The sequence below is a fragment of the Falco peregrinus genome, chromosome 9 (genome assembly GCF_023634155.1).
Source record: "Falco peregrinus isolate bFalPer1 chromosome 9, bFalPer1.pri, whole genome shotgun sequence".
In the NCBI taxonomy this organism is placed as follows: domain Eukaryota; kingdom Metazoa; phylum Chordata; class Aves; order Falconiformes; family Falconidae; genus Falco; species Falco peregrinus.
In genome coordinates, this window is record NC_073729.1 from 36,249,352 (window position 1) to 36,277,328 (window position 27,977).

The 27,977-nt window shown below is 40.9% G+C and overlaps 1 protein-coding gene across 1 annotated transcript in view; it reads right to left on the bottom strand.

Annotated features, from left to right (window-relative positions):
- TRPC4AP (transient receptor potential cation channel subfamily C member 4 associated protein) overlaps positions 1 to 27,977 on the bottom strand; it is a 38,863-nt gene that overhangs the window by 6,510 nt on the left and 4,376 nt on the right. Inside the window, exons 2-15 of the mRNA XM_055814234.1 lie at positions 22,109 to 22,237; positions 21,728 to 21,844; positions 18,697 to 18,754; positions 17,490 to 17,545; positions 15,744 to 15,872; positions 14,374 to 14,575; positions 12,223 to 12,411; positions 10,482 to 10,624; positions 6,094 to 6,225; positions 5,350 to 5,408; positions 2,842 to 2,943; positions 961 to 1,044; positions 543 to 633; positions 41 to 181 (exon numbers count right to left, since the gene is read on the bottom strand). Coding sequence (XP_055670209.1) covers positions 41 to 181; positions 543 to 633; positions 961 to 1,044; positions 2,842 to 2,943; positions 5,350 to 5,408; positions 6,094 to 6,225; positions 10,482 to 10,624; positions 12,223 to 12,411; positions 14,374 to 14,575; positions 15,744 to 15,872; positions 17,490 to 17,545; positions 18,697 to 18,754; positions 21,728 to 21,844; positions 22,109 to 22,237 — 1,632 coding nt within the window. The remainder of the gene's footprint in view (positions 1 to 40; positions 182 to 542; positions 634 to 960; positions 1,045 to 2,841; positions 2,944 to 5,349; positions 5,409 to 6,093; positions 6,226 to 10,481; positions 10,625 to 12,222; positions 12,412 to 14,373; positions 14,576 to 15,743; positions 15,873 to 17,489; positions 17,546 to 18,696; positions 18,755 to 21,727; positions 21,845 to 22,108; positions 22,238 to 27,977) is intronic.

Sequence of the window (27,977 nt, forward strand, 5' to 3'; positions counted from 1 at the left end):
GTAATTTGACCCACTGGGGACAGCTTTTACAAATATTTACCTTCTCATCTGTGTTGATGTACTTGTTGAACCTCTTGAATGCATCAATATTGAATTTCATCAGTTCTCCCAGAAGGTCAAAGTAACTCTGAAGCACATCTCGTGACTTGCACTCACTATCAACAATGCAGTAGAGAATATGCTGGCAAGGGAGGAAAACATGTTATTGCCACAGTTTAACCCAAGCCAGCCGACAGCACAGACTGATCTAATCACAATTTCAAACATTTATCTGCAGGTTTAGTTCTTAGATGACAGAACTGAAGACAATGATTCAGATGTGTCTTCTGATAAATTAACTTCCCAGTGATGCCGGCTCTACAACTGACCACCCCACACCTGGTTGCCACAAGCAGAATTCACAAATACTTCTCAAAAATTGCCCTACTCCCAGTGAATATTTAATACGGCATTTTTACCCCCTTTTGAATTCATGACAGATAAATCCTTTTGGATTGCTATGGAGACACATTACAGAGGAAGTCTGACATATACTTCATTACCTCCAGGAGTCCTCTCTTTAGCAGGAACATCTGGTCTGCATAGGAGGTGGTGCCTCGCAGAAAACTTTCAACTGCCCTTGCCTGCCAAAACCTGAGAAATAGAAGAAATGAGGTTTTAATTTTGGAACAAGGGGAGTATTCTATCACAACTATAATTTAAATCAAATTTTGTCATCTGCTTCCTTCAATCCGAGTATGTTGATCCTGTAGAAAAATCACAGACTGTAGAGAGTCTGAGGTCCAATGCAAGCTTTGGCATTCTCCCTCACCTGCACTACCATGATAGCCAAGTGCAACAAAGCCAGATCTTTTCACAGTTTACGATTTTCAATTATTTTCAACTGCTAGAAGCTGTATGAAAACAAACCAACTTCCCAATCAATTCAAAAAGGCATGTTACAGCGCAAAGTGAACCCACCTGAAGGAGGATTCAGCTGGTTCCTTCTTCATGACCTGAAGCAGTCTGGTCAACAAACCTCTTTTCCCATCACAGACAAGACTCCTAAAGCACATGAAGAAATTACAGCATGAGTGGAAGGGCTGGCAAGCACTGTAACCTTGTAGAACACCAAATCCAGCCTCTTCTCCAGAGCTTTTAATGATCAAAATCCCAGCATTAAATATACAGTACAAACATATTCATTAACTTTTATTACTAGTACTACCAGTGGAAGAGTTCTCCTGCCTGCCTTTGGTAAACATCTGCAATACCTGCAACATGACTTCCAAATAAATCCTAAAGAAAAATTATTCATTTTCTCTCAAAATTTTAATGATTTCAGAAATACCAATTCACAGCTCGTAGGAATTAAGGGATAAAGAAAAAATATATATAAGACATTTAAGCTTCGGAATGAAAGAAACACAATGCCATTTTGCCCAAGAAATGTAAAGGAAGTTCTAAGTTCCATTTAGGAGGCAGAACGGAGTATGGAAACCTACATACTACATGACTTAGCCACCTTCTGTACGTAGTAGTAAAAGTATAGAGGCTGTGGAACTACAGTAAGCTTGTGCAGAAGCAATGCCTTGATCTCATGTATCAAGAAAAGCAACATGGCAACAAAATGCCAAGGATGAAAAAGAAACCAAGTTTAGGCCAGAAACGGAGCAATGCTGCCTGCCTGGCTGCACAAACCATCCTGCAGAGAGAGAGCAAGATGCTCCAAGTGGCACTCTTCTACTCAAAACACACCCCAGCATGCACATTCAGCAGATGCAGGTTAACAACCTACTGCATCGGAATCTTTGCTGGGTACCAACAGCCAGCTGACAAAGCCCTTGTGGGAAGTGGTTTTCTTGCAGCACAACAGCCTGCTCTTAAAAAACACTCAAGAGAAATAAGGAACTTTGCAGGTTGGAAAAAGCTGTTTATACCCTTGATCTGCTTCCTTTCAGTGTCTTTCCTAAGAGGGTGAATTTTCCCCTCTAAATACTTACTCCTTTTTGAACAAAGCCAAAAAGGTACCTGTGCTTAGAAGAAAAGGATCTGAGTAATACAGACACCATTTCTTCCCAATTAGGCACAGTATTACGATAATAATTATAATCTAGAAATCCTCTTAGCGAATTCCCTTTTGAAGTGAGGTAAATCTGCTCTGTGCAGACCAAGCCTCTGCTGGTAACTCTGGGAGTATCCTGATAACTAAATTCTGCAAACAGTGTTTCACCGTTGTGTGGTTTGTACATCAGAATCACATATTAAAGAGCTTATTAAATCAAAATAGTCAATGTAGCAGATACAGAATCTCTAGTGGCTTTTTTTGAGTAAGTGGTTTAACATGTTAATCTAATTTAGCTTATTCTAGTTATTAGCTGCTCTTAAAATAAAGACTCTGAGCAGATACACTTAGATCTGTTTATGCAGACTGCAAATGGACATTACGTGTGCACAGACTGCTCCTGAATCTCAATACTAAGATTTATTAGCAGCAGCAATTCATGCATTACAGGGATCCCAGTTTACCTTTCAGGTCTGTCTGCGATGCCTGCAGTGAGAAGGGCCAGGCAGACAGGCAGACCTAGCACATTATAATGAAGTCTAGGCCATGAACTCAACCCCCCCAATTTTAGGTTGCTTTTGTTTTTAAAATGTCTTACTCTGACCACAAGCATGCTTTAGATTTGCTAAGGACCATGAATATTGTACAAACCTAGACAACTCCCACTGAAACACGTCACTGAAATCAAAGCAAGCGTGGTGGGCAGAAGAACCTCAAGACAGGTGACATCAAACCTCCCAAATAAGTGCCTGCAAAATGCTAGAAGCTGCTGACCTAAACCCTCTATCCCTACTCACCTGTCTGTGTTGACAACTGCATCAACTTCAGGGATGTTGGCTTTATGGGAGATTGCACTCAGCTCATTAAGTTCTTGGCTATTTAAAAGGAGATACTTGTTCCTAAAGCAAGACAGTTGGGGAGTAGGGGAGAAAAATATGATGAATTTAAAGAACCAGACGAACGTGCAATTCCACAAAGAGTAAAGCTACGCGCCTGTGAGGGCTGCACGACTAGGCAATCAGCTTTCGCCTCTCTAGCTCTTCACGGCCACGTACACTCTACTCCCCTCCACCACAGTATGCTCCCAAGGTACCCAGCTAGCTGCTGTTTTGTAAACCTCCAAAATTACCAAATGCAAGTTTCAGCACTGACCAGCTTTTGAGGTCGTGGGTTTTTTGCTGACCTGTTCAGAACCTTATAGTTTGTTTTGTAAATATTTGCTTGTGGACACTTGCTCAGCAACATTTTGTTGCATTTCAGAAGACTTAAACAGGAAACTTTTTCACAGCTTCCTACAGTTTTCTCTGCCTTATAGTGACCATGCTCTCTGATCAGTAATAAATCTCAGAAAGCAGAAACTGCAAAAGAATACTTGATCATCCTGGTATTCCATTACTCTGAGCAAACTGTTTACTCTGGAAATATTTAAAAATTTCATGAAATGCAGAAATCAGAAAAGGAATGCATATAAACCCCAAGGAATCTGCTTGAAATTGTTTATCAAATACTAAGCTTTTCATAATGAAAATCAATTAATTTATCTATAAAGTAAATTAAATGCAGAACAAGTCTGACAAAGTAGAAACGTAGTCCAGAGGCTCCCTCTGACAAGCTCCCTGCCCAAGGCCAGTGTGCTCCCTTAGAGCCCTCCTACTTCAAAGTGCTCAAAACCAGACAGCAAAGATTTATTTTCAGGAAAACGAAGGGAGCACAGGATGCAGTGATGAGTGTGTGCAAAGAGAACCTGTTCATCAAAACATAGCAACTACACAGAAGATAAATTATTAGACCAGAAAGGTGATGGGGATGCCTTCTTGCTTCAAACACTATCTTCCAGATTAGTGCCCACTGAGGCTGTCATGTGAAGCTTCTTTTGATCTGGATCAACAGGTTTCTGTAATGAAAATACAGCCTCTCTCTCCATGCAATAAACAGTTCCACAAGTTTGGTTTATACACAAATTTTACTGAAGTTAACATTAGTACATAAAGTACCTGCTCTCGTCTTGTCCTCAGCTAACTCAGCTTATCTATGATTTCATAGAAAGTTCAAGTAACTATTTATTTAAAAAACACTAACCAGATTCCACACATTCCACTTGCTCAAATGTAACAGCTGAAAGCTGTTTTCTGTTTAAACAAGCCTGAGATCTTTGTAGTAGCCACTTAAGCAGGAACATAATCTAAAGAGATTTTATTGGAAAATCTGGAGTGACTCCTAGGCAAACAATGTCTTCCATGGAGTATTTACAATAGGTCAGCCTTCTCCTTATGTTTACAGATGTCCAGCTCCCCATTCTTAAAGCTAATACTCCGCAATCGAAAAGGCTGATACTTCCAATATGCACATCTAGCAGTACTAGATAAAATCTATGCAAAAATATCACCCCGGCTGCAGATATGACCAGCTAGGCAAGAAGCGCAATATGCCTCAACTGCAGATGTTTGTAAGGAATCGGGTACCACCTCGCAGGGCTGAATTAGGGGAACAGGGCACTGACAGAATGCAAGATACGATTCTACAAGTCAGCATCTGTACTACTGTGCTGGTAGTACAGCATTAATAAAACACCAAACAATCCAAAAACCCAAGCAAACTGCATTACTCAAACTACTCCAGCAGACTGGAGCCTTGTAAGTATGCCTTTTGAAGGCAGACAGAAGCTTTCTTCCTATTCCCAACCTAGCTTCCCAATGACTAGCTGACAGGTAATTGTTCTCCTAACGTTTTCCCATCCAGTTTAATCAGGTCTTCTTCCCTGCTGTCATTCAGACAGCAGTCATGTCTTCCCAGCCTTTTTACAAAGGAAGACGACTATTGATTAGCCTCTTCAGAGGTACGCTGTATTTCACCCTGGTCTTCCAACGGCCTTTGTTTCATGCTTGTTCCACTCTGAATTAAACTTGAACATGTCCCCACAGGGTACAGGTAACTCTTGTGAGCACGCTGGCTCACTACCAACTCTCAGAGAGAAAACAGATGAACAGCAGCATGAAAGCTGCCCCCTTATTTCTTCAGCCAGAAAGTGCTAACTCATCATATGTATGTTTCGCTTCATTTCAACATGAAGCAAAATGGGCTGTTTTTAATCATTCGCAAAGATAGTAAGACATGCCCACCAGAGAGCATATCCTCAGCCTTTTCACGGCAGGAGCTAAAAGGTACGTGACTGACTGAGTCTAGTTTCAGGATGGTACACTGTGCCATTTCCACGGAGCCTGCATGGTGCCTAGGACACCCAGTGTAACTGCAACCAGGCAAACAATACCGTGGAGCCACAACCTACCACCGCTCTTCATACTCACTCATGGTGATCACTAAAGCTCTGAAGAAGCCTCAAGAACTGTATCTTTAAAGTAATGTCCTAAAAGAGAGACAAGAACGTTAAAAAAAATAATCGCTTTAGTATTTTTGGACATTAGTAGTTACCAAGCTGACATGAAACAGCTGAATTGAAAACCTATCCCAATCAAACCCATTTGGACAGCAGAGCAAGTGACCTGCAGAAATGGAGAAGGCTGCACTTCGCAGGCTTCCCAAAATAGAACAGAAGTGGAGACTGCCTCCAAGCCTATGCATCTAATGGTTAATAATTTCTTTTCACTGCAAAGGCAAAAAGGCTCATCACCGTATTGATGAATTTAAAATATCTAGGTTTGAAATAAATAAATAAAAGCAAGCAACAAACCCCCCAACCCCTCAAAAAACTTGACTGTGATCCATTTTGTGTTCTGTGCTTCTCCTTGCTAGACCTGCTAGCTATCACTTCCTTAAGTTTTGATCATCCTTTACCTTTGGCCTCCAGGGACCACAGAATTAACCCCTTTCCCAGTTCCTAAACCAGGGATGAGGGGAAAGGCTAAATTGCCCTCTGCTAAATTGCTAGATAGCCAAAGATAAAGACTTAAGTGAAAACAGTAATTCACAAAAATCTGAATGCTCCCACATCTCAATTCATTTATTATACAAGCACTTGGTTACTCAGTACAACTCTTCAGAATTATATGATAGGATAAAAATCCAATTACAGAATTTAAAAAGTTACTCACTGGGCTACAATCACAATTTTGATTGTGTCCATGCAGAACGAGGGCTGATGCCGAGTGCTTTCTCCAGATCAGTTTGTCAAACAAGTTATTGAGGCCAGGAATCAGTTTGAACTCTGCTATCATTTTATGAACCTGGAAAACAAGAGAAGTATATACTCGTTTGCTGCAGCCTCAAGTATGGATATAAGATCGTCTGGTAAACAGATGGGCACAGTTACATCATCCTCTGACAGCAGAAAGAGTGAATTATTTTACCAAACATCATCTGTTTGTGTTAACATGCACACTAACCATGGTGTATCACTAGAGTAGTTTCCATTGGTGGACATGGATAGAACACAGGTATTTTGGGGGGAAGCTGTGAGCCAGTGCTTCAGTTAACCACTGTGCCTCTGGAAACAGCTTTGGACACCAGCGGATCACTTACAGCACACGGAAAATACATCTACACCTAACTTCTATGTACCACAAAACTAAGCTGGGAATATTTTGCTGCCAGTCATCACTGAACATCCTTTGCCTTCCTAGTTCACTGCCGAAGCTGAGGTAGTCCTCTGAAGACAACATAAACTATCGATACCGTTTCTGTTCAAGTGACCTAGGCAGGAGTTCTGAGCAAAGCAGAGACCAGCAGCAACACAACCACACTGCAGTTCAAGTGCTGCTCCTTCAGGTTAAGGGGAAGTTGAACATCTTTAGAGAATACTCAGAAGGAGAAGAAAATGCCAAATTACTCAGGTTTATTTATCAGTCTGCTGGCCAAGCCACGACGCAGTACATCATGATGTGTTTGAAAGGGACTATAGAGTCACTCATGCAAAAAAGCTACTAATTTTGGTGTGAACAGCTGTTAAGTACCTTCAGTCCAAGCTGTGATACTTTCGATGTAAGCATGAGAGATGAGGAATAGGAGAAATACGAAGAGGGACCCTCATCAGCTGTAGGCCTATGACAAGCAGTATCTCATGCTATGTGGTGCAAATGAAAGCCACGCATGATCAGGAAGCCCAATAGGCTGTAAAAATCAAGTGCCCAAAGCAGTAATGGACGTGTTCCTTAAAATTAACTCACCAAAACAATAACCTAGGTCATGCAGAATTATAACTAGCAGTATTTCAAGCAGATCACTCCATTTTGTTCCATCCCAAATGATTAAAAAAAATATTTGAAGCTTATGTTATTTTACAGGTTTTAATTCTTATTGTCGTTTGCAGCATACCTGATGACCTTTTACAATGCTCTTGGCTGAAGCTATCAACTTTCCCGTCTATGTAGAAATCACATTCCCGCTGCTAGGCAGCTCTGAATATCACACCTGAAGAAGCACACAGCTCCTTCCCACCTCACCCGTGCTACCCTGACAGACTGCAAAGCTTGGAGTCCTTCAGTGCTCCCTCACTTTAAAAGGCTCTTGGACACATTGATCTAGTCACAAGCCTCCAACAAAAACAACCCTGAGGAATCTCTCTGAACAAAGCACTCCCTGTAGTCCCCCATCCCTCAGTGGCCAGCATGGCACAAGCACAACATGATGAAACGAAGCGTGCAAGCTGCCTACAAGAGCCTTGGCCCCTCGCTAAAGGAACTCTCCATGCTCATTTTAACTCGTGAATCTGCTCCTTTCCACTCAGAGCATAATCTGCTTGTTTGAAATTACTCACCCCTAATTTCAAGTGTTTAGTTTACTTTTAGTTTGCTTAACTCCAAGTTCTCACCTGACAGACGGCTGCATGACAAAGCTCCTGAGTCACAACAATTGTCTTTGAATCACAAACTATCCCAGACCCCAAACTCATTATACCTACTCAGCCTAGGGATGCCAAAACAATCCCTGCTCTACATTCATCCTTCAAACCCCTTTAGCTTTTTCCTGTTGCTGCCCAGCTTCACATGAATTACTCTGTTGCCTTCTCGCTACTAAAACTATTACAAGCTTCTGCTGCATGCAGTTTGGCAGGAGCAAGTAAATCAGCTGATTGCCTTTCACCACAATACAGACATGCAAGACAGCCTACAAAAATATGTAACAAGTATAATTTAGGGTGAGACCATAATGAGAAGGAAGCAAAGGCACAGATCTGCAGTAAAACATCACTTATCCCCTCAAGGGTGCGATCATCCCCAGCGTGGCAGCAAGTAGGAGCCAAGTCACTGCTAGCACAGTTGTCAATTTATGCAAGTTAGCCAGGAGTCAAATTCAAACCAAGGATTTAGAGTAAACGTTCAGCAACAGGTTGAGTTTGTTAGGAAGCTGCATCATGCTTCAAGCAAATGCCAGGCCATTATGTCGATTATCATAGAGGATTGAAGCAGGTTTGTGATGCCCTTTAGAAATTCTATGCAAAATTATTCCAATATAAAACCAGAAAGACCTTTGGCTGCTCACACTGGGAGACTGGCATCACAGATCCTGTGCTTTTATTCCCACATAGGAAAAGAGATACCAACAAGCAGCTGAAATGCTTGCCAGTGAGGGTGCTATTGCTGACGCTGCTGTTCCCTACTTATTGGAGCTTTCCACGTAGAACAGCTCAGCTCCAGTTCTTAATCCGACTGCTTCTCAGGAAGGGGCATGGATTTGCATTGGCCACACAAGTCTTTGAAAACTTTATGTAGATAAGGAATGAAGGATATATCATGTGTTTCAAAGGCAGTGGATTTTACAAAAAGAAGAGCTGGCTCTGCACAGTAGTGTTTGGGAACAAAGTAACTCGAATCTTTCAAGAATTCAATTCCAGTCTTGAATCAGCCCTGGAGAAGAAGCAGAGAACCGCACGCCAGCTTTATCTGCAGATAGGTTCTCCATTTGTGTGGGGGCAGAAGTAGCAGAGAATGAGTAAAACACTGTTTTCCCAGGAAATTTAAAAAGTCACTTTCAAAGCTAGCTATTTCAGCAGGACTCTTTTCACCCTGTCACATTTGGCAATAACACTCTAGAACTGACCCAGGGACGTCAGGAAGGTAGCACCTCCAGCTCCCGGAACAGGCTGCAGCTGGATGAATGCAAGCTGCAAGTAGTTTCTGCAGTATCTATGAAACTGCATTCTTGTGGTGAAATCAGGCAGGGATGAATTATCTGACTTGATACAATGGAAAGAAAAGTCCTCCTAACAGATCCATGTTCTGGTAGTTCCAATTATGCTGTAGGACATTATTATTATTTTTAATTTTTATGCCCAACAGAAACAGTACATCTAAAAGGAATGACAACAGGATTATGAGTTTCTTGTGGTAGTAATTGTGGTTTCTGCAAGAATTCCTAGTTTCCTCTGGTTAATATTATACAGAATCTATTTCTTTTTAATCTTGAGTATCCATCTGTAGGTTCAGAGTGAACAGGTTAGTTATATTCAGGGCTGTACTACACACTTCTACTTTAAATTCAGATTATGAGATTTAAGAGACTACCTGTGGAGAGTATTTGTGATTCCTATGCAGTCAGAGGTTACTAGCAAAGAACAAAATACTCAAGACAGATGTGCTCAAGCATCAGTCCCCCAGCACGGCTACTCTTGCCTAATACAACAGTCCTTCAACAACTCCAAACAATTTGACCCTCCCAATCTCTGGGGCATCTGAATGCCCCTGCTATTCCAAGCTGCTCTGCTGAGCTGAGCAGACTACCAATGCTGGAAAGCTGTCAAAACTGCACCAATGGATTGCTTTTCTTTTCCCTTCACAATATGCTTTTGACTCACTTAAACCATAGCCAAGCTGCAGTGACTGGTTCTCCACATAGGGAACAAATTATTCTTCATTTCAAAGGCAATGAATGCGAAAGGAACAGATGAGTGGGATTTCTAGGTAGAGCCTAGCACAGACAGCACTGAAAAGTATCCTCCCAGCTGAGAGTTTAACAACATGCTCACACTCAGCTGAGACATGGGAACCTACTGCAAAAACCATCCACTCACAAATCACCCCAGAAGATTTCCAAAAGTGAAAGGAGCCCAAGAAGGGAAAGGCCTGAAGGGGCTCCATCCAAGCAGGTCACCGGCAGAGCAGGAAGGGGAAGAAAACTTGGCTGCAGCTCCTGCAACATCCAGGTACAGCCACACGCTTCCTCACACAGAGACAGGATGACTCACCCAGGAGGCATCCTTCTGCATCCATCCTGCACCAGAGCAGCAGCTCGGCAGACTGGCAGACCAATCCCCCAACACACACTGGTCAGCACAACTTGTGACAAGCCCTGCCCAGTGGCTCATTCTCCCTCTCTGCAATGAAACACTGCCTGTTTGTTTGTGCGTCGCTGCAGTGATGGGATTTGCCCAGCTTTATGCCTTGAGCTTTGCTCTTCATGTTTCTGTGCCCATGACCTAATTAACAAGCACTTAGGTTTAAAGACACATCAACTTCTGTATGCCTGACCCTTTCCAAGTGCTCACCTGATTCCTTTGTCTCCCCATGAGCAGCACACAGAGAACATACAACACCTCCAGCTTGTACATAATCTCATGCATGATCTTCATGGACTGTGGAAGCTGTGTTCGTGTGGAGGTGTTGGCCAATCCACTTTCATCTGAAGACTCTGAACAAGAAGGCAAAGATGTGAGCCTGAGGCAGCATCAACAGGAAAGGATTTGTTACAGTTATTACTTTTACACTGAAATACAGCAGATATAAGACCAGTACGTCTGCCTGAATCTTCTTCTCAACTAAAAATAGTGAAACACAACAAATACAGAAAAGAAAAATATATAACTGGAACTTTCCCATAATAACCTAAATGGCGTCATCTAACTAAAGTAAGTAGGATCACCTATATGAATTAATAAACTACTGCACCAGAAAGGACATGGCAGTAAAGGTAATAAAAGTAGGGGTAAGATTATCAGAAGCATTTACTATCAGTCTACTTTAATTTCATACCTCAGTACCAGTATACTCAGGCCACAGATAAATAATTTTTGTTAGCCCTATCTAGAATTACACTGCTAAAGACAGAATTAGGACACAAACCACCATGATTGCAAGTGGAAAACCTGACAGAAATCATGAGTGACAGAGGAAGAAAATAAGGACAGAGTGAACTTACAGGCTGCGGTTCAGAAAGGAGTTAGCTCTGTGCACAATACATAACTAAGTGATGAACTGTCCTGCCACAGGACAGTGAATACTTTTTGAACCCATGTGAAGAAACAGTAACTAGGCAAACACACAAAAGAAGGAAACCATCAAAGGCTAAAAGGCATAGACGCCACCTCTGACTCACAAGTCCCTAAGCCACAAGCCACTGGAGACTGAGAAAGTTCTGGGAAAGCACATCTAGGTTTGCTTGCTAACTGATGTTGTGGGTCAAGAGCTGCGACTGGGCACGTTCCACCTCAAAAAAATTGCCTTGTGAATTCTATTCCAAAATACCAAGTGTTCTCCAGTTTCCACCAAGTTGGTGTTTATAAAGGTATGTGTGAGATGCTGTGGGAGCACTCACATTTTTTGTGCATTTTCAGGAGTTTTAATAATTAATTGCTACAAAACTAATGAGCTGGATAAGGAAGAAAGTTTTCCAAAGAAGCAGAGAAACAAAGATTTAGATGTCAAAATTTTGGGATAATTCTCCTTACGTTACCAGGTACTTGGAGTTCTACAAGACATACGTTGCGTTTTTGTAATATTGAAGGGTGAAGAAACAAACCACATGCTTGTATTTTGCTAAGGTTATATTAACACTTACATATGCTCACCTGGAACAATTTAATTTTGCTAGAGCTACCTTTCCTTTTTAAAGAAGGGACCACTCGCTTGGTATGAAGTATTTGGACATAAAGCCATCAGGCTAAGTTCTAGAGCAAAAGCTGGTAAAGTCACTTACCTCAGATGTGTGTTATTTTTGTCACTCCAGGGAACTTTAGTGCTGAGGGTGTACAGCGTTACCTAGCTGTGCAGAGGGCACAGTTTGCTGTACATTTCCTTTTGCTAAATTCAGTTTACAGAAAAAAATAATAAAAAAATCATGGCTATGTGAGAACCAAATGGGAGTCAGACTTAAATACTGACAAGTCAGCTTTTCACACACAAAAAAAAAAGAGGCATCCATACTGTCTGAAAGGAAAACACATGGCAAGCACCGAAGAAAGTTAAGATACGCATCAGCCAACGGTGGCTAGAGGATTGCAAGCCAGATACCTGTACTGCTCTGCTCTGCCTCTTCATTTGCCACTCTCATTAGTGCATCAAGTACTAGTGCATTGTCCAGCCAGGTGTACCATTCTTCCAACTCCTGGAGGAAGCTGGAAGTACCTGTTGTTTCAGACACCTTCCGTGTTGCCAGTTTGCACAATCGCTCAATGAAGCCTGGAATATTCAGAAGTGTAGCTGAAAAAGAAAAATACGATTTTATTACAATTTAACACCACCAACAAAACAGCCATCAAACCCTCTATACCACAAGGTACCAAAACATCTACATTAGTAACATAGAAGAGTACACAGAAACAAATTGCATCTGGTTAAAGAGATCCAAAGGTGGAAGAGGTTGATGTGCTAGGACTGGAACAGAATGTACATACCCTAGGTATGGTTCAATCAGTGGTAGAATAGTTTGTGCTGGACTTACACTGGAAAAAACATAGTTCTACCCTACTCTAACTGCTTGTTTCCAGACAATTCCATTTGGGAGGCACTGCTGTTTTCCAGTCCACAGTGAGTCAATACAAAGGAACTGATCTGGCTGAAAATTAAGCTGGCAGAAATAAAGCAGCAGCCCTTGGAAGGGGCAGGTCCACCTTCCCTTTCCTCTGTGCAATGCTACCTCCTTCATTTTACTAGCTCACTTCAGTAGCTGGGTGGAAAGCTGTTAGATTTTTAAGTACTAGTTTCCCGAATTAGCTCATCATGGAACAACACAGATGGGGAACAAGTCATAGTAGCCCAGAGTCAGAGGGTTTTAATTGTTGTGGAACCGCACCCTTAGAAACAGCAGTTCAAGGACAGAAGTCACTGGCCTCCAAGATGCTTCTGGGGGTGCTAGGAGCTGCATTTTGTCCTAAAGTTTTCACAAGAAAAGCTTAATTACAGAACCTGTTTATTATTGGTACATGGCTAAGCCTTCACTTCACTACACACTTGCGTATGCAAGTAGAAAAGGACAAAGAATTTGACCGTGAACACTATGTGAAAGAGTGTTGAGATTCTGCCTGCTGGTACCATCTCTGAAAGAATAAGCTCTCTGATAAAATTTTTAAAATGGAATATGCTTTATAGTCTTAGACAGTCTCCAATCATGCAAACAAAACCCAATCAGTTAACCATTTGCTTAGCTAAGTTCAGCTCAGCAGGATCCAAGCTTGTTCACTTTAACTAATTTTAATTAAACTTTGTACCTACACCTACACATACTCGTCCATTGCTCTTTACAAGCAAGCTCTGGCAAGCACAGGGCAGAAGACAATACGTCATCCCCCTTTAAAGTCTCTCAGCTTCTGCCTGCTGTATCATGCTATCCATCCCTCAGTGGATGCTGTAGAGGTGGCAGCAGTTACAAACGGAGCTTTGTTGTTCATGGCTAACACGAAATGTTAGAAGATGTGAGAACCAGCTCCAAAACCTCTTTCTGTACTTCCCAAAAATTCTCGTTTGCATGGGCCTATGCAAACATCTGCTTCACAAGCCCAAGAGCTTTTCAGCATAGTAAGAGCTGAAAACAGCAGTTTCTACATTTGAGGGTACTTTAAAGTAAATCTCTTAAATTCATACTCATCCTTCTAACCAGACTTCTGCATCTGAGAGGTACCCCACGAAATAAGTAAAGCAGCCCTGTGCCCAGAGCTGAAGCTGAGATCAGACCTACAAATTTCCAAGGGTCATGTGCTAATGGTGGGCAACATGATTAATATTAAACACACTTTACTTGTGGATAAAAAAAGACATCCTGCTCAGGACAATGTCAGATAAAACTAGAGAAGGAACTGCTCTGACAGTAACCATGCTGCATGCAGTTTCTGGAATTCATATTTTAAGGAGGACACAGAATTACTGAGAGTTGCTAAAGGGAAAGCCATGGAAGTGACTGAGGGATAGAAAACAAACTCAATTATTTTAAGCCACTCAGGTCATCAGAGGGCTGAAATGATAGAAATTAACTCACCTAATTACCAACATCACATGACACTGAAAGCTACAAAGTTTCCAGGAAAGTGCTAGAGGAGAAAAATGCTTTGTAAGACAGAATACTTACAGTATCCTCTAGAAACATATGCTACAGATGTGACATTGAGAAGAGGGACACTTTACACACTATTGAGATTCTTCTGCATTTGTTCATAATGTAAAAATTACCTTGATTAATTTCAGCACGAGAAGGACCCAAGTTTTTTTTCTGCTGGGCATTTTTGGCAAGAAGCGTGTGCTTGTCATCGCTTCCTGTGTCAAGTTCAGAAATTGTAACAGCAAGGATCCTGCAGAAGTTCGCAAGCTGCTGCTGATCAAAACTGGACACAAGGCTCGCAAGATTGGGAATATCATCCAGCTGTATCATTTCCTGGAGGAGGCAACATCAACTGATTAAGTCACATGTGATGCTGAATGAGTGAACACAGAAACAGCCAGAAGGCTTCAGCTACAGATCTTTTTCCTGGAGAGATCTGTTTTATTTCAATGTTAGTAAAAGAGAAGCAAGTAGGCAGTGACAAGTGAAGAATCTGAAAACAGCTGTGATTTACAACTGGTATCACTTCCATTTATCAATTCCAAAAGTATAGATAACCATATTTTAAAGACTAAGTACCAACCTAAAATTTGGGGGGCTTTTTTTTTTTTAACTAAAAAAACCCAAACAGACCCCAAAACCAAACTCACAACCTCATTTAACACACAAATCAATTTAGATACTAAAAAGTTTCAATTCTTTTTCCACTTCTCTATTTTCTTTGACTCACAGATGAGGACTTCTAGATTGTATTTCTCAGTCTTTCATCAAAAGATCTTTTCAATATAAAGATATTTAAAACAATTTTCAGCAAAAAGCATACATATAAACTAAGCTTGTTGCCTGTATCGGGAAGTACATAATTCTCAACCTCACTCTAAAAACTGTAACAAGTTATAGAATCCTGACCCTCCCCACAAAATGTCCAGTCACATTTCATTCAGGGTTTTCCCAGTATTATACCTCTAATATTTTATTTGCATCACATCAGGGCACTAAGCTGTAATGATACTGGCAAGCAAGTTCAAAAGCCTAGTTTTTGCAGAAGACTTAAGTGGCTTGTTCCCCCAGCCTACAACTTCTCAGAGAGGTGAGAAACACCAAGGTAAGAAAGAAGCACAGGAAGCCTTGCAGATGTCAGGAAAACTACTAAAATATCTGAGGTGTCATCAGAAGGTGAGGATGAAAAATGAATTTATGTAAGTTCATTTCCTTTATTTGAAATACTGCTTGTACTTTAATGACAGCTAGGCACTCGGCCCCTCACCATCCTCTGCAAGCTATGCAAAAGCATTACAAGTATGATACCACATGTCTAATTTGGCTTCTATGTGAAATGTGATTGAAGTTAATGATCACTGTAGACAGTCAGGTTTCAAATTAGCTACAAGAAGTGAGAATGCTAGCTTAGAGAATTACCTTCAGCAACTCTTCCAAAGGAACAGCTGTCTTTACTGGGCTGAAAAGCCATACAAATAAAATTTAGAAACTAGCAACTAACCTTTTTAACTCCCAGGATATCTTCAATGAGTGTTGCAGTTTGTAGGAATGTCTTTTTGTTTGTCATCAGTGTAAACAGGAACAACACAAAGTCATTTCTTTCTGCCAATCGTCTTGTGACTCCTTCTGTCTAAAAAGCAGCAGATGCACACACAGACCCAGAGTCAGAGCCCGCCTCGAGCACTCCTATGTTACAGCCACACGCAGAACAGTTTTACAGCTGTCATGTTATCGAATCAGCTATTCCTGAAACCAGGAAACACTGTGTTTATGGTGACCAGAACTAACTCCAGTCCCTGTTTGAAGTTAACATGATGCCTGCAAAAACTACATGCTCCAGGGTGAGAAGCTTCATCTTAAGGCAGTTGTTTGCTTCCCTGAATGAAAAGTAAACACTGCATGCCTTGAAGTAGTCAGAGAGGCTTGTCTCTGGCTTCCCACACAAATTTTAACCAGCTCTATTTTATGGTATGTAAATGCACTCCCTGGATTCCTCCTAAACCATTAGCATTGCTCTCAGCTGGGCAGTCTGAGCAACGGAATCAAGCACTGGCCTTAATGAACTCTTTGACGAACCCAAGAGTCATGCTATAACATGAACTCTGGTTCATCACCAAGTTCATTAAGGCCAGCTTTCATGCTCTGACCATTAAAGACAGTGTTCATGCGCTGACCTCCACTAAGAGCACAGCCAGCCTTTTATGGAATTAAGCACAACTTAAAACTACATCCTTACCACTTACAAAGCTGTCTATTAAACACAACTGATGTTTCACCAGTGCTCACCAGGCTAGCTTAGGTACCTCCTGAATATTTACATGTAAGCGTAAGAACAGTTAATATTGCACACACAAAATTTCTGTGATCCTGCACACTTCTCATTCAAGAGAGTAGTAACATTGAACCAAAACAGCAGCTGGTCTTTGCAACAAAGTTGTAAACATGTTAGTATAGGCTCTTCAGTTTGCAACAAAGTTGCACTCCCTGTGGTTAAAACCAATAATCACATAAGGGAAGAACAAAAGCGTTCTGGTCTTTCCCCTCCCTTATGTAAACAAATACTTATAGTGAGAACCTGATCTATTATGACTCCAACTCTTGAGATTAGGCTGTTTTTGGAAGAGCTCCAAGTCAGTAACTGCCTTTTTTTTTTTTACTTTCTGTTAAACAATGCTCCCTAGGTTATGACATAATAAATCATGTGATTAAGTAAACAATCCTGAGGATGTTCCCTGCATGCATAATCTGAGGCATGTGCTTTTAGCTTCAGAATTTTAATGGCAAGGTATTTCAATATCCCTTTTAACCCAGCATCTAGCTTAGCACCGATCTGCCATCAGCTGAACTGAACGGATATTTAGCACATTAAGGAGTTGCAGGATCAAACTTAAAACGCTTTGTCAGCACCATTACTGAACAAGACTAGCCATAGCTCAGGTTAGCAGGCATTCATTTCCAGTTTCAAATGTTAAGTTTGAATATAAAGCCTGACACGGCTTTCCTATAGAAACACAGATACAGAAAGATGCAAACAAGGGGATTTAAACTTGACAACACGGCTGAGAAAACAGAAACTATTTGAGTAACATATCAAAATACAGGGCAGTCCTATATTTGACTGAAGGAATTTTAATGAAAAGTTTCAGAGTAAGTTTAAATTAGGCTTAAAAGAGACTTGATAAGACAACATACAGACATGTAAAACATTACCAGCAGAAGAACACCTTTCCACAGCATTTGTACTTACACATATACACGTGTTGTACAGTATGCTTAAACAGTCCTTGATGAGGTCATCACTTACTGCAAAGGAGAAAACAGACACTCACTAGCTATGTGTTGCCAAGGAACACTAACATCCACAGCAGTGATTATGGATAGCTATAAAACAGGTGAGAATTTCAGGCTAACTGCTAGCTCAGATCGCATTTGCAAATACTTTGAGGAATAGAAACCTGAGGAAGAAACACTCTATACCTGACCTTTCTCATGCTTTCTTCCAAAACTACCACCAGCACTGCCTGGGACCACAGCCACAGATGTATTGTGGTCTAGTGCACTTCTTAGTTACACACAGAAGAAAACAACAGGGGTGTAAACAGTATTTTAGGAAAAATATCATAAATCAACTCAAAATTTGCCAATACGAGAAACTGCTAAGACATATATTAGTTCCAGTTATTAAGCATGGGGGAAAAAAAAAAAGAAAGAAAAAAAAGAGTTCATGTGTTTTTTTCCACAGAGCATCAGGAATTCATAGAAAAGCTTTCAATCTGATTTACTCCAGCATTTTTACATTTAAATTATGTTTTCAGTACAGACATATAACAACTGTCTCTACCTCAAGTTCAAGTTACTTCACCTTTGAAGTTCCCTGGCTGATGGGCATGGAGCACACCATGATATTTCCTTCCCTCAGAAGAGTTCAGGGAACCAGCAGAATCACAAGCAGGAGAAATGAAAACATTAAACCAAAGCTGCTCCAGCAGGAAAGTTGTGCTGAGGCTACTGCACCCTGTTGGCAAGTTCACCTTCTAGCAATTTGGAAATTAGTAGTCACTATGACTAGGTCAGGAAAACAGCATACTTTTCATTATCTCACAATCTCTATAACTCCCATTACATAAGCAATGTTTTGTGGCTTATTATTAATAATTGTTAATTGTAGCTACAGCCACGGTAAAAATAAAAAGTTTCCACTGATTGCAGATTTACTGCACTGAGAAAATGTTATGCTGAGCGCATGAATACTCCTGAGCTCTGCTTTGCAACAGGTGACTGTCCCAAATCCCATCACGAACTACAGAGAACAAAGAAACCAATGACTCATTTAGGAACAGGAAATTGCTAGTATTGAAAGAGAGTAACAGAAAAATATAATAACTTCTGTCTGATTGAGGACACAATGCAAGAATGAAAAAAAAATAAAATCAAACCCACACTTATTTACTTACTTTTCTGTTTCTTCTTCTGTGTAATAAGAGTTGGTCTCATGAGAATTTCTACTAAAAGCTGTAACAAGATAAAGAATTAAGGGAATAATCACTGAGATACAAATAACCAATTAATTTGTCAGTAACAAATCCAAACTTAGTCTTGCTCTGCTGAAGTCAGAGAAATGAAAAAAGGAAGCCCTACAATAAAAACCCCACCGGTCTCAAAATTACACTGACAAAAAAGTTGTATTTACTCTGAAGAAATAGTAACAGCTGTCTAAATCTCCCACTGGCAGGTTTTAAAGAATTTGAGTATGCAAACAATGTAACTTCACATGCATCCAGATAACATCAAGGACGGCTATCATCCATTTCCCAAAACAATGAATCTTCAGCAATCATCTGCAAAGAGATGCACATTTTGCAAAGGCTCTCCTTAAATCTTACTGGGCTCCAAAATACATTCCAGACATAACAGAATTTAGCTGCTCCAGATTTTAATCTCACCAACAAAGAGCAAGCCACTGCTTCTGTACTTGCACTTTATACGTATACTTAAATACACTGACATATATGTGAAGTGTCATCTCTTTTCTATTTAAGAAATGTTAATCGTTAGTGTTGCAAGACTAGGACTATAGTTCCGACAGATGCAGAACCGATCTTTAGTTGTTCTAGTCTATACCACTGGTTTATTTTAAAACTTTTTTTTTTTAAAAAAAAAACAGTTTATTTAAAATTTAAAAATAAGTTAGCCACTAGAAGGAACCGAAGACTTCAGCAAGAAGTATTGAGAAAAGCACCTAGTGCTAAAATTCAGCTTAAAATTTTTAAGTCACCCAGTCAAGTCATACCAACTAACAACATACTTACATTGTACCACCTGCTCCATTTGTCCCAGCTTAACTTTACCCTTCTTTTAATGAACTACCTACCCAGACACAGAGGAAAACACCTGATAGCACTGGAAGCACTGCCCACATTTTAAGCACTGACAAATAAATAAGCAACTTTAAAGAGGAATCTATGTTTTTCAGCAACATTTGTAAAAGCAGCTCCATTGGGTGGACAAAAATTACTGCAGCAGTAACTCAGTGCTCATATTAATGGCTTACATTTTAGGAGGAGAATGCACACCTCGAGGCTTGGTACCTGAGATAAGCATCCAAAGATAACCCTATGCACTTGGGATGCAGGCCACCTGCTCTTCTGCTGGGAAAGAACACCTGCTGCAACAAGTCTGTCTTTTAAGGATGGCCACACTCATGATTTCTCCTGCCTTGCCACAGAGCGGACCTTTTCAGCTAGTATTTATTTTTCCTGGTCAATACTATAACCCACCATGCATTTATCACCTTATTCTTGCAGAACTGGTATGCTCCTCACATACACTCCAGGGACTGGACTGCAGTGGTGTGAGACACTCCTTGGAGAGGGCTTTCTTCAGCCATCCTACTGAAACTGCAACAGTATGCAGCAAGAAGCGCAAGAATCCAATGGCAGAAAGAGAATAGATAAGAGGGTGCCTCACCAGAGGCAGAAGGAGCACAAAAGGAGTTATGAGATTTATTTCTTGGAATGGGGTTGCATTCAGGTCCAAAGTCCACAAGGCTTGTGTATCATCAGTTCATGTGTTTGTACTCTGGGGTAATATTTTACATGTATTCATATAAAGGGAGGAGACACAAATGTCTTTTTTGTTCTTCCTTGGGTGTAAAAGCTGTCAGAATCCAAACATATTTTAAGGAATACACTATCACACATTATAGCATAGAGAGTACACTGCAGATTTAGTGTCCTTCAAAGTTACTCATACTTCACAGTTCAAAATACCGCAACACAGAATCAGCACATGGCATACACAGAATCAGCAGATTAGACTACTTCCCTTTCAAGTCCCAGAGTCCTAGAGTTGGACTGTCAAAAACACACACACAGCACTGGCTTCTACCACTGCCTTTAACCACATTAAACCCACTTGTATCAGGCAGATCTCCAGCCACAGTACCAGGCAGTAACAGTGTATCTGGTATTTACCAACTCCAGCCCAAGAAAAGGCACCAACCAACCAACACCAACCAACCAAAACAAAAAAAACCCACCCCCAAGACACACACTTATTCTGTGCATCCTTATGTTACAAGCACTTCTGCAGGAAGTATCACTATTTCCCTTCAAAAAATGGGAAATTTACAACATTTTCATACAATGTTCTAAATTGCTTGGGTAGCTGAAGATTTTTGTCCTCACTTGAGAGGACACCGGCAACTAAACCAGTGCTCATTTCAAAACAACGTAACCTAAACACAAGTTTTACTTAAGTAAGGCACACTAAGTATAACAAGAGAGAAGTAGCAAAGACACTGTTTAGTTAGACAAAAAAAAAAAAAAAAAAAAGGGAAGAAAGTGTCAATTAGTTAACCAGAAAATACAAATCATACATTTCTAATGAAAGCTAAGATCCCAGAGTCTGTCACCATAACACTGAGCAAACTTGGGTATTTGATTTGTGTAATATAGAATTAAAACAAGTAAACAATGATAAATTGCTTGAACATCTACAGAAACCTCGCAATTCTGTTTAAAAAACTTTTTTTGTAGATGAAGCAGCAAACACTGCATGCCAGCAATAAACACAGACAACCTGGCTAAAAGAGTGCGCTAATGTGCTTAAAAAATCACCACCTACCCCTCAGCGGTAAGTGGAATTCTCAGTGCCAGCTGTAGCATTTTTCTCGAAACTGTTTTCATTGAGAACCTAGAGGTCTCATCTTTTTTAGGTTAAAAGCAGACTGCCTGAAGAAAGAGTCAGGTCTTCTGTATTACAAGGAAACAGAACCTCTTTCTTGATGATGTGATACCTCAGAAAATACCTGCTTTTCACATTTGATTAACAGAAACAGGTACAATTCTAATGCTTAGCAACAAATGGTAAAGTCATTCTGTAGCTTACATTTAGAAGCTTCAAAGGTCTCAAAGACCTCACAGACTTCTCAGTGGTACCACTATCATGCAGAAATTTTATGATACTGTTGAAAAACACACTTACATCAACTCCTCCAAATAAGTCAAATGTGTATGTATTTGGGAAAGTGGACTCTTGAGCAGCTTTTCTATCTTCTGTAACAAATGCCATGGCTTCCATTGAAAGAAGTGGAGAAATTTCCTGCATGCAGAAAAAAAAAAACCCAAAGGAAAGAACAGAAAACAGTTAAAAAAAAGAAGACTGTTCATCAGTGTAAACACAATTGTCTCCAACTATCTGTGATCTACTGACTAATCAACTGCATGCATTCCCAGCCCTTACCTGCCAGCCCATTCACAGATACGCTCAGTTGCAAAAATTAAGTTAGAATATGGTCACAGTTTTTTTAGAGAAAGCAACAACAAAACAACCCCTAGCTTTCAGGAAGCACAGTGTAGACAGTACCTTTAAGATGCTTTGGCACTGGGAGAAATCACTGTTTGGGTGACTATGTTCATACAGCTTTTGCAACAGTAAGGGAATCCCATTCCATTTTGCTTGCTTATCTCTTTCCTTTAACAAGGCCTCTGTGATCTGCAACAAAGGAAGAATATAATTCCCACGTATCCAATGCTTTATAACCAAGAAAACCACCTCATCACCTCCCCAGAATATTTTTTTTTCTTGCCCCATCCCAGGTGTGGGAAGCATACACAACCCCATGAGTGGCACGAGAAACTGGATTAATTGCTGGGTAAAGTGCAAAGAACATGCAGCAAAATGCCAGGGAAAGAATATATATGAAAAATAGTTTAGTCTAGAGAGTACCACTACAAAATCCAGAGCTTCTTTCTGTGCAGCAATTTATCCAGGACTGGCAGCTGCAGAATTTCACAGGTGGTCAAAGTATCTTAAGCAGGACAAGGCTTAAAGCAGATATTATCATTTAGAGAACTTAATCTCGTTCCATGTTTTTATATTGATCACATATTTTAAAATGGGAACACATTAGTCTCTAAATAATTCCATCAGCAGAACTCCAATTGACAGGTCACTCCATGAGGAAACAGGTGCCCTTAACACTATCACAAATTACACCACACTAAGGCAGACAGAACACTGAAGATGGAAAGGCTTCATTACTCGCTACATTCAGCTACTAAAGAGTATTTCCTCAGCCAAGTCCCTGAAGCCATTATTGGTCACAGCAATGACCCAAACCACTAAGATTTACAAGCAGGCTCCAGAAGAAAGTATCAAAGATGCAACAAAAACTTCCTCTGTAGTCTCGGGCTGGTTATAAACGGAAACCGAAAACTGCATCAGTAGAGTAACACTGGCACTATGCTCTGGGAAGCAGGCTGCAACCGCAAAAAAAAGACCTCAGCATCTGCCACTACATTTGTGCAAACTTTCTCCAATTTTCCTCCTTCTCTCCAAAATATAAAAAAAACATTTCTCCATGTTCACCACTACATTTTACACCTGAAAACAAATGAAACAGCAGCACAAGACTAAAAAATATTCTGCTTACAATCCACAAAATATGTTTTGAAGGCTGGACTTCCAGGTTCCTGCCAGCAGATGCTGTAAAGGAGAGCTCTTCATTAAATTCACCATCCAGTCAATGCTGACCAAAATTTAACTCCATTCCTTAACAACGCTTCAGAGGTACCTAGACCAACCCCAAAACAGGGACATATCCTTGCACAGAAAGGTAAGGCAGACAACAATAATTACAGCCAGAGGATTTCTGGCTGGTTTTACAAAATTTTATATGCCTTCCAAATAAAAAGCATAAAGAAAGCTCCAATCCCCACGTCAGCAAGACTGCACCGCAATGCAATATTTGTGGATTTTCCTTTACTCCTAGGCCTAAACCTCTAAGCTGCTCTCATTCTGCATAAATCACTCCCCTCCCCGCCCCCCCCCCCCCCCTTTCTGTGGTTAACTTGCTTTGTTCACCTCCAGCCTGCTTAAATGTTCATTGTTAACTATTAACAGTCAGGAAATGTTGGTGCTCATTGTTTCAGCCAAGACATCCATCTCAGATATATCTCAGTGTACAATTCCAAAGGGCCATTCAATTCCTTATTAGACAATTATATGCAAATATACTCCAATTTCTGACTGAGAATTTAAACCTTTTCTCTGCTTGTTAGCATACAGGAAAACCAGAAAAACTGATGCAAGCACATGAAAACTCAGACTGGCAATGTTAGCTGCTATGTGTCCTCATCCTTCTTCTAAGCTTCCCAGATACATGAGGCTCTTTTCCTGATGAATATGAACTTCAAGGCTCTTGAAGTATCAGGTTTTCTTGCTACAGAGGGTGATTGAAGCAGCACGAGCAAACCTGGGACATAAAACTCTCTCCGGTTTTTAACTTTCCCCTGCTTTTTGACTTCTGAATAAGAGTAATCAACAGCACTGCTGGAGAACAACACAAGTTCCTTCTGAGGGGGCCATCTGCACAAGAAATGGCAGGACAAAACCAGAAAGTTGAAATGGCTTCTTATTGTTTGGACTTATTGCAGGTAATGGGTCAGCTCCTTCTAAGTCACAAATTTCCTTTTCTCCTTGTAATAGCCAGCACAGAGAGAATGCAAGAGGAGCTCCACCATTGCCCCATCCCAGGTGTGGGAAGAGTACACAACCCCATGAGCGGCACGGGAAACTGGATTAATTGCTGGGTAAAGTGCAAAGAACATGCAGCAAAATGCCAGGGAAAGAATCCAACTCTGCCTCTGGCTGATGTGGAAGATACCACAGGCAAAGACGACATGCATGGGCTGCAATCTCAGGTTCCAGTAGCACAGCACAGAATTCAGCATCCAAGTGCTCTCAAAAAAGGCCAAAAGCCCTTAATCAACGTTAAAACCTTGTCCTGGGCTTGACATTGCGTTTGTTAATCACACGCATGCTTCTTGGTTTGGGTCAGGGTCCATTCTCACTTCTGTACTAGTAGGTCCTCCTCTCACTGTCCCAGACTGAGAGGCAGTCACTTGTGCTGATCTGCAGAAAACTTTCAGAACTGAAATTCTGAAAGAATGAAGCAAATGTTTCCTTGCTTTCATCTTCTTTTAACTGCTTTCCAAAAAAACCAAAACAACCAACACCCAAAACAAAACAAAAAACCCAAACCCAACCCAACCTTTTTCTTTCTCTTGATTTAATACATGTCTTTGGTTTTGCTGCAAGCTCTAGCTTGTGGTCCCTATTCTGTATTTGCGAGGTTACCCTGGCTCTGAATATTTCCATTCTGGTGGGGCGGTACTTGCCAACGCAAAGATTTTGGATTCTGTGGAGGGATTAAAATTCAATTAGATTGTATGGAGTGTCTTTACAGCCATTCTGGTTAAAAACTGCATCTCACGATTTCTGTAATAGTAGCTAGTCAATGGTTTTCATTTATAGGCAAAGCCTGTTCCCTTCTTGCTCTGTCTGGGCAGACGTTATTGAATAGTCATCAAAATTAGCACTGGGTCTTTCGGGGCCCATTTGCCCCTCTAGTATTTTTCGGTCTCATCCAAGCAGGTTAAGTGCAATCCAACACTGATTTCTCAGAAATCTTCTTTCACTGAATAGCTTTGGATAAAGTATCTGAAACTGCATACATAGCTTGAGAAGTTAGATACTATCTAGCAAGAAGGGGAAGTGGCAGAAACCCAGCTGGAAATGGCATCAATTAAAAGAAAGGGCCTACCTAACAAATGGTTGCTGGGGTTATGAACCGTCATGCCTTGCTGGCATTAGAAGAAGACAGAGCAAGTACCAATTACTGGGAAAACAAAGAACCAGCGTCAAAACTGCCCTACCACCCAGGTACAGTAAACCAAACCGGTACGAACACCAAGACTCCACTCAGCCATTTCTCAGGAGTTTGCCGTAACATATCCAAGTTTTGAATCACAAACCTAGAAACCTGGAGGACGGCACACTGCAGCTCTCCAGAACCGGTTATATTTCAGGCAGGCCTCTGAAACAAGGCAGCACGGCACACACTAGCTCAAGCCCAGGCACTGCGCTCCCGAACAACGTCATAGTCTGAAGTGGTCTGTACGATGCCAGTGCCACACTGGCAGGTCACCGAATGCTGTTAGCCAGCCAGGTGATCAGATACCCAGCCAGTACCAGCCATCTCCCCCTCCTCCAGCTGTGCTGTTGAAGCCATGGCAGTACAGATTTGCTGGAAGGGCAATGAAAGACTTTCCAGACGATTTACATAGAGAGTTAAAAATGTGTCATCAAGCCCATTCATGACTGCAAGTTAAAGCAGACTGAGTAGTCTCTCTTTAAAATCTTCCAGAGGACCGGAGCCCAGGATTTCCAAGGAGATTACACCAAAGACTGGTAACTACCACAGGAACACTTTCCTACTACAGAATTTAAATAACTTCTGTGCATAACTTTTCTTGAAAGTATACATAGGGCTGAACAAAAACATTACACACAAATTAAACATTTCTTTTAAATTTCTTTTTAATCCTCCTGTGTTACAAATGCTTTTAAAACACCCTGGCATCCCTTAGCACAATGGTCTATAAATAATGATGAACAATACCTAAAACTTCACCGAGTTGTATTAGGTTATATGTTAAAATTTACCTAAACCCACCCCTTTTAGTTTAGTTCCCCTTTCTTTTCTCCCCCTCCACTTTTGCTGTAGTATTTGCTCTTGATGCTCCTATCCATGACTGCTATCCTCCAGACACAGCCTCTCCAACAGAAGCAGCTTATCCCCTCGGCTGCTTTGTGCCTGTGCCCCTGCACATGGTCAGAACTGCGTTATGAGCATTGCTAAACCATTTGTTACTGGCTTGAGATCTCTTGTAGTTATGATTGCTTCAAAATCCCTTCCCCTTCCAGTGATGACTTTCCTTTCCATTTGTGTTCCTGCACTGTGATGCTTTTCATCACCCTACAAGGTAAACCTCTTATTTTCCTAACCTTGTCTCCACCACTTTTCTAAGCTGTGGTCAGTGACACATCTCCACGTCTTCTCACAGTTGCTGACAAACTGAAGAGCAGAAATACCATGAGCTAATCCTCCCCTTTACTCTGGAGAGTAGGGGTAACAGTTTTCTAATAAAATTGTGTCTCTACTTCAAATTTTGCCCTTCCAACATTTCACTGGCTTGCTGAACACTCACTGCAGGAGGTTTTTTTGCTGTGATCTTTCAAAAAGCAAAAAAAAAATAGTGACTCAGGTGTCCAGGTATCCTTTACAGCACTAACGAATTCATGCTGTGATAAACTTTATGGGTATGACACATCAGTTGTAGCTTTTCTCGATTCAATTTTTTGTTGTAATCATGCGTTAATGTAAGACTGGAAGTGCTTTAAAAAAAAAAAAGCAGAATTTCCATTCTCAGCATCTTCCATGACCACTTCTGAAGCATATATTCCAATGTTCTGAAAGTTTAAAAGGAAAGAGGCACAAGATTAAGGATCTCAAGAAACAGATGTAAGCACATAGCCGCTACATATTTTTAATAAAATCAAAGCCTTTCCATATCCTTTCCTTCAAACCTTTCAGGCTGTACCTTTAAAAACAGGAAACTAGTATTTGTGCAATTAAATATTTAGTTTTCCTCTGAACAGTAATACTTAGGAAGTAATCTCTGACAGACTGCCAAGAGAACGATTATTCAGTATTTTGAGGAGTGCCCTGTCATGCCAGCTCCTTATTACATTTTCCTTTTCAGTCGCTAAGAAAGATGCATCAGTCTGGCTAAACTGTCTCTTTCCTCACACAACTTCTCACAAAAAAGCCTACAACTGAGGCAAATGACCCTCCTGAAGTTCTCATTTTAACACAACAGCACACTACAGAAACACAACTTCTGGCCTATACAGTGATTCTGGAAAGTGTTCCAAGGGAGAAGCTGTGAACTGTTACCCTGCTGCTGCAGGGCAGCGAACACCACAGCCAGTCACCAGCTGGGTTTTTTACAGGCAGCTCTGATCAGGAACATGTCAGAAACCACAAAATTTTAAGAAACTCCACTGGTGAAGCTGGGAGAAGCCCATGTAAGAGCACCTATTTCTAGCCTCTCTCCAGTTCTTTGATTCTTCGAAGTGCAGATCAAGTTTCCCATAACTACTGTTTCTTCATCCTCCGCAACCCTGGATGGAGCCTGCCATCCTTTCCCTGCCAGCCCAAAAGCAAGGCATGAGCCCAGGGACATCGTGTCCTGGGATAAAACCCGTCGTACCTTCTAGCCAGGTCTAACCATGCCCAAGAATCCCAAACTACTGCTCAAAACTCCAGTGTTTCCAAGAGCAGAACAACTCCAACACAGATCTTTAACACCGACAGCTCTTCAAAACC